This window comes from Suricata suricatta, chromosome 1 (assembly GCF_006229205.1).
Source record: "Suricata suricatta isolate VVHF042 chromosome 1, meerkat_22Aug2017_6uvM2_HiC, whole genome shotgun sequence".
Taxonomy (NCBI): Eukaryota; Metazoa; Chordata; class Mammalia; order Carnivora; family Herpestidae; genus Suricata; species Suricata suricatta.
This window is the reverse complement of record NC_043700.1, coordinates 79,347,564-79,360,577: the sequence shown is the minus strand read 5'-3', so window position 1 is coordinate 79,360,577 and position 13,014 is coordinate 79,347,564. Positions and strand designations below refer to the sequence as shown.

The 13,014-nt window shown below is 34.2% G+C and overlaps 1 protein-coding gene across 2 annotated transcripts in view; it reads right to left on the bottom strand.

Annotated features, from left to right (window-relative positions):
• The window catches only part of INPP4B (inositol polyphosphate-4-phosphatase type II B), a 411,625-nt gene that overhangs the window by 185,029 nt on the left and 213,582 nt on the right, over positions 1 to 13,014 (bottom strand). For both annotated transcript variants that reach the window (XM_029940652.1, XM_029940655.1), the window contains one exon: positions 9,789 to 9,936. In XM_029940652.1, coding sequence (XP_029796512.1) covers positions 9,789 to 9,936 — 148 coding nt within the window. The remainder of the gene's footprint in view (positions 1 to 9,788; positions 9,937 to 13,014) is intronic.

Sequence of the window (13,014 nt, the reverse complement as noted above, 5' to 3'; positions counted from 1 at the left end):
ATGTGACTATTGAGCATTTAAAAGGTGACTAAGGTAACTACAGAATGGAATTTTAAATTTCATTTAATATTAACAAATTTTAACTTAAGTTCAAATAGCCACATGGGCCAAGTGGCTGCTGTACTGGAGAGCACAGAACCAGATGGTTCAATTGAGAACCAGTGAGAACTCCTTTCTTTCTTCTAAACCTCATGCGCACCCACTATTCCCTGTATCAGTGACATACACTGATCTATTCAGTCATTCCGGCCAGAATGCATGAGTCATTCTGAGCTCCTTACTTCCGTATACCATCCATCAGGAAGCCCTCTTGATTTCAGCTGCTTAAAACTGCTCACATGTATGCATATTTCTCCATTTCTCCCACTGCCACTCTAGTCTAAGTCACTATAATTATCAGCCTAGGCAACAACAAACTCACCTAAATTGTCTTATCCCCCCACATTTGCCTCCCTTTTTCTTAAATTTATTTTAGACTGAGAGCAAGAGAGCACAAGCTAGCACAAGCAGGGAAGGAGCAGAAGGAAAAAGAGAGAAAGAATCTGAAGTCAGCGCAGAGCCCAATGCAGGCTCAAACTCATGAACCATGAGATCATGACCCAAGCCCAAAACAAGAGTCTGATGCTCAACGAACTGAGCCACCCAGGCGCCCCTCCTCCTTTTTCTAAATGGAATCATATCATTCTCTACAGTTTCACTTGTTAGGAAAAATATTGCTTTACTGAGGGCTTATTCCATGCTAGATACTATACTAGATTCTAGAAATAGCATAAAAAAATTGATAAGTTCTTCCTTTTCTGTGGCCTAGAAGGCCCTAATTAATCTTCAGCCTGACTCTAATTCCAAAATCACTGTCTCAGCTCTAAACACAGCAGCTTTGTGGCCAAAGACAGGCCCCACCTGCTTTTCTGTCCACTGGGAACTTGTGGTACCGCATAATGTGCATTATCTGTGAGATGAGCTAGAAGAGATTAAGACAAATTATAGACTCGGTTGTGTGTCTGAAGCACTATAGCATTCAGCTAAGATCAACAATAGTAATAGGTTTGCTATATGCAGTGTCTACTGTATACGTGATTATTTCCATAGATGGTAAGAGTGGTTTCCACGTACGAAAGGTCTGTGTAAACATGTACCAGGCATTTTCTTAACCAACCCTTCACTTTAAACCTTAACATAACTATGTGCATTTATTATTTAATTTCTTTACAGGTGAGGAAATGGAAGATTAGGGCAGTTAGGTAAATTGTGCCATGTCACATAGCTGGCTTTCAAACCCAGAACTGCACTTACACACACACACACACACACACACACACACACACACACCTCAAAACAAAACCCTAATGTCTCCTGACTGCTCATTTAATTACTACAGTAGCCTTATAAGATGAATGATAATGTTATGACCTATAAAAATCTAGAAATTGAAAGATTAAGTAATTTTCTATAATCATAAGCATGTATTTAGCGACAGAGGTTTTTGAACTAAGGTCCATAGTAATTCCAATTCTGTGTTTTTACCATTACAGCACACTTTCCCTGCTCGATCCATTTTAAATAATCTTGGCACGATAGGAAATAAAAACCCTCTAAATGAGTTTTGCCATATTTGTTCCTGTGCAGATATTGTAATATTCAAAGAGCAAAATAAAACACATATTTCGATCGCCAGCTTGGCAATACTAAGTGCTCTACAGGACCTCTCATTACATGATACCAAGAATCCATAACGATGAACTTAATGGTACACAGCATCTGCCCTCAGTCCTGGGAGGCAGTAGGGCAAATGCACTTTCCATGGTAAATGACACACCACATAGTATTCCAACCGAGTATCAACCCTGCATGAAGAAAAATGAACAGAAGAAATAACACTAATCGGATATGAATCACCAGTGGAGTCCTCATATAATATTTTTTATTCCTCATTTTTGGATCTTCAAGACTTCATATTTTTCTCAGAGTGGGCAAGCAAGAGAGATGGAAGGGAAAAAAAGTACAAAGAGAAACAAAGTGAAAGAGCACATTATAAAAACCTCTATGAGATTCATCAGTTTGAGGTCTAGTTGATATATCTGGGATTTAAACAGAATGGCTGGCTCCCTATCACTTTTCCCACTGATCAATGTTGTTTTAAGGTCAGTAAAGATTTTCAGTGTGCCCTTATTTTATTCAAGAATGCAAATGTCGATAGACCTCTCAAAAGGCATGTGTTTCAGCCACGCCAGATTAAATAAGGCATAGGATGAGGCTGGAGAAGTAAGTAGACACAAGGTCCAGCTTGCCTTGTAGGCCATGTAAAGGGGAAGCCTAGTCTGGAGATTAATAAATCCTGAAACAAAGTACATAGATTATATTTCAGAATGTTAGATCGTGTCAAATAAACAGGCTGGGTCACTATGTTGTACAATCCTACTGCATGTCTTTTTGTATCATGAGGGTGTTTTTGAAAAAGAATTTACCTGACTATATTCTACTTCTAGTTTATAATCCCTAATACATAATTTTAGCACTTTTGGCACTTTTATCAGTTTGAAATAAAATAAAGTTTTATATGAGATTCATAAAATGCATTAAGATAAGGTAGAAAGTTAGAAATATTTTCTGCATTTCTCTCAAACTAGATATAATCCTTAGGAAACCAATTTAACAGCATATGATAATATTTAAGTAAGCATGTGGAACATGTCTCTAAAACATTTATCTCTGTGCATCAACCATGCTTTCAGCCTGGGATTTCAAAATATCTTACTGAAAATCTTTTTCATCTATAAGAATACATTATGTTCAATAAATAGATTTAGGATATAGATATATATCTACATAGATACACTTATATAATAATATAATAATATAGATATAATATGGCTATATTAATATATACAATAATATAGCTCTAGAATACAGAACACATATATATACAGTATTACATGTATATACATGACATAAATATGTATTAAACAAAATAGTTTCTTTATTGATATAAAATATTTTATCACTAAAAATTTAGTATATGTACAATATTTACAAACACTGATATATAAGACAAAGCATGTGTGTTCTCCCCAAGAAGTAGTAATAAAACTTGAAAGTTTATACATCCCAAACACTATCACATTTTTCCCTACTAAAGTATTTTGGTTCATATTTTTTATACTTTATATACAAGATTGTTTATCTGCATCATACATGCAATATTTATATTTTATGTAAAACCTAAGAAAGTCCTAAAGTTCATTGTTATAGAATATTCTTATCTTTTCTTCTGACCTCTCAATGTACATGCCAGAAAGTTTCTCTCTTTCCCCTCCATGAGATCAAAAGACAAAAATGAATGACTTAAATCAAACTAAAGTTTTCCCTTGAGAGTCTTATGGACCATGACATTTATGTTCATGAAATATTTCATTTATTTAAAACTTGTTGTACCAATCTAGGTTTTCAAATATCATTTTATAGTGTGAAAACGTACATTTTTTTAATAAAGTCGAACACTATCTGGCCACAGAACCTCCCATCTAAACTGGAATGTATGCACACCATGATTTATATATTTGCAGCTGTCATGAAGCTTCAACTCTACAAGCAGCAGCATTTTATCTGGTAACTAACATATTTCAGTGTAGAATGAGCATAGCAAACCTTTAAAATAGGACAAAATCCAAAGAAAACACTACATGAACAAAATATGTGGCAACACTAGAACAAACTATAAAAATTTTATAGGTGGTAGTTTGGCAAGACCTACATGACTTGTTCATTTGCAAGCCCAGCTGAAGGACGGTAAAACTTAAAGCATTATAAGCACAGGAAAAGATGCACATAAACACACACACACGCGGGCACGCGCACACACACAGACACTTTCTACGTATTTAGGGTCTCTGAGTTGTCTTTAATATGTCATTCTTCTTTTCTTTTCCATTATATTTTCTTTCCACAATATGCCAGTTGCCATTTCCCCCTATCTTTCAGGCATGCTAGATCAAAGAACTGGTCTGCTCTTGAACACTAACCCCTTAGGCATCATGATTATGAAGTAATTCAGTAAACTTCTCAAAAGCAAGGTGTTACGTAAGTATTTTGTAAGCAGAACCTCCCCCTTTCCCTTCTCAACACAGAATTGTAGTATGAGTCTCAAGAGATTAAATAACAAGGCTGTCTCAAGAAAACTCCTACTAGAAGTCTGCATTTTATAATAGTTTCAGTCAGATTGTGTGAATCTGTAAGGTGACCCATGGATTTTAAGAAGATAAAGCCACAGGCAGAAAAGACATTAGTAGACTGCTGCACTATCACAGACAATACATAAGGGTGGTTGGGATTAGAGCAGGTGGAGTGAACATGTAAAACAGTGAAGGAGTTTATTTTGTAGTTCATTTGAAATTAATATGTTATATGTCAAATATATCTCAAAAAAGATAAGTAAACAAAACAGAAAAAAAGCAGCATATAGTTCATGCAAAAAGTCTGTTTCAAAAAAAAAAGAAAGAAGATAATAAGGACAAAACCAGAAATAACTAAGACAACAGAAAGACTAGAATTGATAAGTCCATAAGAATTCTCTTTCAAACACTCAATAAAAATAAAGTATATTAATCTTTAAAATAAGCTAAGTTTATTTGTATGCATAAAAGATTTTAGCAGGCAATATTCTTGAAGGTAAAGAGTAAATATTTCAAATAATCAGTTCCTTTGAAAGTAATTTTGTTGTTATTACTGTTTAATTTTCTTAAGTACTTTGGTGATGACATTGGAGAGGCATGGTAACTAGTGAGTATAATAAGGAGGAAAGAGAAATGGAACATTGAAAAAGTGATATTGAAAATACTGTCTAAGATTTCAGAAATGCAGCTAATTTGGCATTTCATTTTGTAAATGTAATCTAATAAATCCCAGATAATTAAATGTATTTATTTTTTTCCTATGGCACCCGGAGTCTTCATCAAACAAGGTAAGATAGTTCATCCAAGTTGTGGGGTTTAGGAGAGAGATTGAGGCAAGTAAAATACTTTCTGGGATCTGAGTAAGACTAGGGTTAAAAGAAGCTGAGAAAAGAATTTAAGAGTAAAGCTCTATTCAGGCTGGAGACTCCATCCAACCAAGAGAAATGTTAAAAGTTCTTTTTGCAGAAAAAGACCCACTCTTACATTCTTAATTTATTATATTATGTTACATCATATATTTTTTATACAAAATTTTATGTTATATCAACTTATAATACACTATAAATATAATTCTTTTTCTTAATGTTTATTCATTTTTAGAGAGACAGTGTGAGGGGGGAGGGGCGAGAAAGGGTGACATAGAATCCAAAGTAGGCTCCAGGCTCGGAGTTGTCTGCACAGAATCTGACACAGAGCTCAAATCCATGAACTATGAGTTCATGACCTGAGCCAAAGTTGGATGGTCAACCAAGCCACCCATGTGCCCCAATATAATTCTTAATTAAATTACTTTCTCAGGTGGATGGCATATATCTACATGTAAATTTTTCAAGAAAGTATTGTGAGTGGCATTTTTTGTGCTCCTGTATATTTATTTATGTCATTTCTATTGCCTTCACTCATAAAATATTCATAACCCAGCCCTATACAATAAAGTGAGGCCACAGCCTTCTCCATTCAAAAATCAGTAGATGTTATTCTATGGGCTTCTGCAGTGAAGTAGAAAGTTTAGCCCAATTTCAGCATGTCAGTGAAGAAAGATCACCACAGCTGCATAAGTTTTACTGTTTTCTTTCAAGCTTTTGCATGAGTTGTTCGTCCCTAAGAACACTTCAAATTGTTTGGTCGTGCCCAGCCCTGTTCCCTGAATATCTAACATCTTCTCTCCCATCATGCTGAACTTTTCCACCCTCATTCAGCATTTGAGGAGAACTTACCATGTTTGTTTTCCACATTACTGACACAATTTCTCAGTGTCAAATCTGCTTTCTGCTTGCTCTGTGGATTTCATTTGGTTGCTGCATTTTAAAACTTCATTATTCCCTCCATTATCTTTTTCTTTACAGCATTTTCCCTAAAGGATGATAATTCATTTCTTATGGAGTTCTGATTCTGTTTCCAAATAACAATACCACTGAGATGGCTAGTCAGCTTTCCTATATTTTTCCTATTTCCCTTTGGAGTCTTCAGCATGAATTCCCCCCCCCTTATTCATTATAAAATGTTAAATTTTCATTGTTGAATTTTTAAAAACTAATTATAAGAGATTTACACAGAAAAGTTGGTGGAGAAAGTAGAAGGTATACGCAACAGGTTGGTCTTTATAGTGCCTAGCCAATTTTCAGATTTATCAGGTATTTATATGATTTAGTTTTATAGGATGGAAATGGGATTTTCTTCTCTGAAAAATTCCTAGTGTATACTGACAAGAGTTCCTAGTTTGTTCCTAGCAATGGAACTTGGAATTTGGAAGCACTGTTCCTTTGTCTCCACCAAAACTGCCCCGTAGGCCCATCTATGTGTGATTTTTTTTTCTGTAAATGCACAGGAAAAACAGATATAAACAGAAGAGAACAGGTAAGTGGACAACACTGTGGTGTGTTAAAAAATAATAAAACTAACATTATAAACATTATGTGTGCTAAAATTCAACAGCTTAATGGCCGCCTCTCCTTATTCCCTACTCATTATTTCATCCTGGGATTTATTGTCATTGAATAGACAGACAGAGAGGTATTAACAGGAGTGGGAAAAAGATAGGGGTTAAAGACAGCACTGTGAAAGATTCGAAAGTAGTAGACATGCAGGTCAGCTGCTCAGCCTTTAAGGGGTCTCTAAACTGATGACAAAAGACAGACTGGAGCAATAGTAGGGGTCTTTTCATTTTTTTTTATTACTATGTTGCAGTATTTTTAGATGTAACAGCACTAGTGGTCCATCAGTTAAAATGTTCAACCACAAAACATTAGTCTAATAACTAGTCATCATATTTTAAATGGTGTATTGTATAATAATAATGTATTTTTAAATTTTAATATTGTGGTATTATGTTACTCAATTCCCATGTTTAGTGAAAGGTCATAATTTTCTATTCTCTGTGTCTTTATAGATTATTTCTTTTTAAATTTTAATACCAGTGTGGCTGACATACAGTGTTCTGTTAATTTCAGGTGTACAACTTAGTAGTTCTATTCCATGCATACTCCGTGCTCATCACAGTAAGTGTACTCTCAATCGCCTCACGGATTTCACCCATCCCCACCCCCTCCTCTCTGGTAACCATCTGCTTGTTCTCTATACTTGAGTTTGTTTTTCAGCTTGTCTCTTTGTTTTCTTTCTTCATTTGATTTGTTTCTTAAATTCCACATATGAGTAAAATTATATGGTACTTGTCTTCTTCTGACTAGTTTATTTTGCTTTGCATTATATTCTCTAGTTCCATCCATGTTGTTGCAAATTGCAAGGTTTTATTCTTGTTTATGGCTGAATAATATTCTATTCTCTCTCTGTGTATATATATATACATAGTGCATATATACATATATATATATATAGTGCATATAATGTATATATATTCTCTCTATATATAGAATAGAATTTTATACACACACATACACATATACATACACACACATCACGTGTTTATCCATTCACCTACTGATGGACCTTTAGGTTGCTTCCATAATTTGGCTATTGTAACTAATACTAAAATAAACATAGGCATGCATGTATTTCTTTGAATTAGTGTTTTTTGTATTCTTTGGATAAATACCCAGTAATAGGACAACTGGATTATGGGAACCTCAGAAGAAGAGGAGGAATAAAAAGAGGCAGAAAAATTATTTGAAGAAATGATAACTGAACACTTCCTGAATTTGGGGGAGGAAACAGAAACCCAGATCCAGGAGGCATAGAATCAACAAAATCAACCCAAGGAGGTCCTCACAAAGACATATAGTAATTAATATGGCAAACAGCAGTGATAAAGAATTTAAAAAGCATCCAGAGAGAAGGAAACAGTTATATACAAAGGAAGCCCCATAAAGGCTATCAGCAGATTTTTTTTAAAGAAACTTTACAGACCTGAAGGTACTGGCCTGGTGCAGATATTTTAGTGTCCGAATTTAGGATTGGCTAACTTAGATGGAGCTTTCAGGGGCCATATTTAGGGCAAGGCCTAACTTTAGCTTTTTAAGTCTGCCACCTCTGGCAACCCCTCTTCTGTGGTTCTCAGATGAAATAAAGGAGCTGTGATCTCTAGCTCATGCTTGTCTATGGAGTCCTTTCTTATTCTATAATCCCTGTGAGGAACAATTATTCTCTACAAAACTTCCATATGAAATGTGATCGCTGCATGACACTAGTAGGAATAATTCTTAGTGGCCAATAATCTAGAATATAGCAATTCTGGGGATGAGAATTCTTTTATGACTTTGAAGATCCGAACTCTATAAACTTGCTTATCCTTCCTAGGAATTTGTTTTTTACATTACATGCTCTTAGTACTAGCTATAGAAAAGGATAATATTGAATAATTCGGCTTACATTAATTCTAATTCCTAAGCTGGCTCTTATAAGTCGTCTGCTTAGCTTCCTCAACATGTTACAGCTTCTCTTGCCCCAAGTCAATACCTGTTGCTTGATTTTTGTGGTCTGATTATCTTGATTCTGCTACTCTCAAATACATATCTCCTGTCCTCTTTCAATATTTCTTTCCCTAAATCCATGGTTGTTGTCTTATAACCAAATTTCCTGTCTGATTTTCTCTAAAATCTTGGCTCTGTGTTTTTTCCTTTTACTTACTCCTCACGTAGAAATACAGTATTCATGTGGTCATTCCTACTCTAAAATATACTGTCAATATTACCAGATTTGACCTGCTTTGTCTACTGTTTGCTCACCATTTTACATCAATATGACAGCCTTGGGGACTGTAGAATCTACCAAAAGGGTACCTGCTATTAAGTAACTTGGTGTAATAATATGAACATAGGCCAGAAATCCAAATTTTAGACATTTCACACTTTGCTATGTATTTCAGCAATTACAAATGTTACAAAAGTATTTGCTAATTTTCTGAAATTTAGGCCTTTAGTAGTGCTTAGTATAATGTAGTATTCAGCGTTTTTAAAGTCACTAGAGGTTTATAAGGCAGAAAAACAAATTGTTTGATCTGTCATGGCTCAGAGATATGCTTATTAAAAATGAGTTCCCAGAGCTTTCTGTTTTATTATGACAATAGATTTAATTTTGCTATATAACAACACTGTCCACTAATATAGCATACTTTATGAATCATCTAAAAGAGTTTTTAGACCAACAAATATCTGAAAGCCTTGTCACAGATGAATAGTTCAAAGAGTCAAGTAGGAATTTCTTACCGAAACAGTAATCATAAACAGATGAGGTAAAGACAAAAGAATTATTAGCAAGGTCAAAGCTCAGGCTACTTACAATAGAAATGTAATCAAAACCATAAATGAGAGTCACATATGTAAGTTTAAATTCACTAGTAGTTATATTTTAGGAGTTAAAAAGGAAAGTGAAATTAATATTTTATTTAACCTTCATATACTCCAAATTTTAATATTTCATTATAAAATCGGCCTTTTTTGTTAGTTTATGTGATAAGAATTCAAACACTGGTGTGTATTTTACACTTAAAGAACATCTTTAATTGGACTAGTAGCATTGCAAATGACGAACAGCCATACAGGGTTAATGGCTACCAATACTGGGCTGTGAAAGTCTAGATTTTTGTGTTATAATCATACTTGGAGAAAAAATGTTTTATAGGAAAACTAATGTGAGAGACAATCATAAGGTATTTTCTCTTACCTACACAAGTCTTCTTTTATGTGAAGAGAAATCAATTCCTTAGGAATATGAAAAGAAAGTATGCTCTCTGACATCTGCTCCCGGATTCGCATCCACTTATTGTCAGATGTAGGAAATCTATATAACTTACACACTGGGTTCTTTAACACTGGGAGGGAAGAAAAAATAAAAGGTTAATAGTTAAATTATAAATGCATGCATATTAAAGATCAATTTAAAAAATTATTAATCAGTGTACCATTCTAATTATTTATTTGATCAAAATTTATTTTTCTCATAATTCCTTAGTGCATTTGAATTTCTAAGAATGTTGTTCTTCTATTTTCTTCAGTAGCTTCTGAGATATAAAGTCTTTATTAAGTTCAAAAATAATACATCAAATTCCAAGTCATAAACGGGGGTATTGTGGTTCTCTAATTTACCACCTATTAAATTCTTTCTCTTCCAAAGATTTCCTTAAAGCATGCGTACTTATAAATATACATAAAATGAATGTATTTACATATAATACACATAAACAATATATTCCTGAATTTTTTATGATCATTGTTAGTCAACTTTGCTCACTTATACAGTAGGTGACAACTGACATGTTTCAGAGGTTTCAAATGGCCCTACTACTAAAAATGTTTTATTTCTTAAATGCCAGAAAGGTTCTTTGGCTTAAGATCCAGTACAATTCAAATATTATGTATACTTTAGTGCCAATGAATCAATAACATACTTTCCTAGTACTACATATAACCAGAAACAAGAAAAGGAGGCTGTGAAAAAAAAACATATTTATGGATGGGAAGTAATTAGGGAAGAAATAACAAGATTATGCCATCCAGGATTTTAAAAGATTTACGGAAATAGTGGCGAGCCAGAGATTTAGATAATACTTGATACTTTTTTCATGAGGCCAACATTTCTACACATTCCTATGCCATTTATTTCAGGTCAGAAATTTATTTCGACTGCTGTTTACCAATGAATGCCCTTGTTATACACCAAAGCTTAATGGGCAATATAATAGCAAGTCAATCATCAGTCAAATATTTATGGTTATTTGGCTCCAGTTTACTAATAAAGCTGATTAAAAACAAAATTTGATATTGAAATGGAGTATTGGTTATTTGGGCCAAGACTACTAATCAATGTATAGGGTAAGATTTCTTTCAAAAGCTTAGGGTTCTCTAACATTATATCTAATTCACTACTTGGGTAAATATATAATAGCTTTCTGAACATTAAAATGAGGATCTATTCATCCATTGCTCTGCAATCATCCATTCTCAGAGGTAGAGTCTATACACTGGCATTATCAGAATTGATGATATACCAAAATTCTTGACTTCAAGAATTCCATTCTTCAACAACTAGGTTCAAAGCTTCCAGGATACCTACCTACCCACTACTAAGAATTAGCCAAAGTGTTCACTTTTCAAAAGCACCAGTAGAAGCCAGAATATAGTACAATATTTCCAGTATGTTGAGAGAAAATATTTAAAATCTAGATTGTATGCCCAGTTAAGAAAAGAAAATCTAGAGTTATAGGTCCAAAGTCATTATATTTTTAACATAGACATTATCTATAAGTCTTATCAATTAGAGTATGTCACAGATCCGTGTACAAAATTAATTGTATTTATTTTCTTTCTTTTTTATTGAGGTATAATTAATATAACATTCTATTAGTTTCAGGTATATAATGTAAGGATTCAATATTTGTATACTCTACTGCAAAATGATCATCATAATAAGTCTAGTTAGCATCTATTACCATCAGAGTTATAAATTTTTTTTCTTATGATGAGAACTTTTAAGTTGTACTCTTTTAATAGCTTTCAACTACAGTATTAACTATAGTCATCATGTTGTACATCATAACCCTAAGACTTACTTATTTTATAACTGGAAATGTGTACCTTTTGACTCCTTTCACCCATTCACCCATAGCCACCCCCTACCTCTGGCAACCACCAATCTGTTCTCTGTATCCATTAGCTTGTTTTTTTTTTTAGATTACATATATTAGAGGTCATACAATATTTATCTTTCTCTGATGTATCTCACTTAGTGTATGTAATTCCCTCAAGGTCTACTCATGTTGTCACAAATGACAAGATTTCATTCTTTTTTTTATAGCTGAGTAATATTCCATTTTATATGTAGATATGATGGATCAATTAGTCAATTGAAAAACCAATATCACATTTTCTTTATCCATTCAACTGCTAGTGGACACAAATTATTTCCATGTTTTGGCTACTGTAAATAATACTGCTATGAACATGTTGGTGCAGATACCTTTTCAAGTTAGTATTTTCGTTTTCTTTGGAAATATTCCAAGAAGGAGATTTCCTGGGTAATATGGTAAGCCTATTTTTAATTGTTTTAGGAACCTCAATACTGCTTTCCATTGCACCTACACCAATTTATATTCCTACTAAGAGAGAACAAATGTTCCCTTTTCTCTACTTTCCAACATTTGTTATTTCCAATTTTTTTTACAATAGCCATTCTTTTTTTTTTCTCTAACCAATCATTTTTTATTTTTTAAAAATAGTTTATTGTCAAATTGGTTTCCATACAACACCCAGTGCTCTTCCCCACAAGTGCCCTCCTCCATCACCACCACCTCTTTTCCCCCCCTCCCACTTCCCCTTCAACCCTCAGTTCGTTTTCAGTATTCAATAGTCTCTCAAGTTTTGCATTCCTCTCTATTCCCAACTCTCTTTCCCTCTTCCCCTCCCCCTGGTACTCCATTAGGTTTCTCCTGTTCTCCTGTTAGACCTGTGAGTGCAAACATATGGTATCTGTCCTTCTCTGCCTGACTTGTTTCGCTTAGCATGACACTCTCGAGGCCCATCCACTTTCCTACAAATGGCCAGATTTCATTCTTTCTCATTGCCATGTAATACTCCATTGTATATATATACACCACATCTTCTCATCCATTCATCAGGTGATGGACATTTAGGCTCTTTCCATGTTTTGGCTATTGTTGACAGGGCTGCTATGAACATTGGGGTACATGTGCTCCTATGCATCAGCACTCCTGTATCCCTTGGGTAAATCCCTAGCAGTGCTATTGCTGGGTCAAAAGGGAGTTCTATGGATAGATTTTTGAGGAAACTCCACACTGTTTTCCAGAGCGGCTGCACCAGTTTACATTGCCACCAACAGTATAGGAGGGTGGCCATCTCTCCACACCCTTGCCAGCATCTAGAGTCTCTTGATT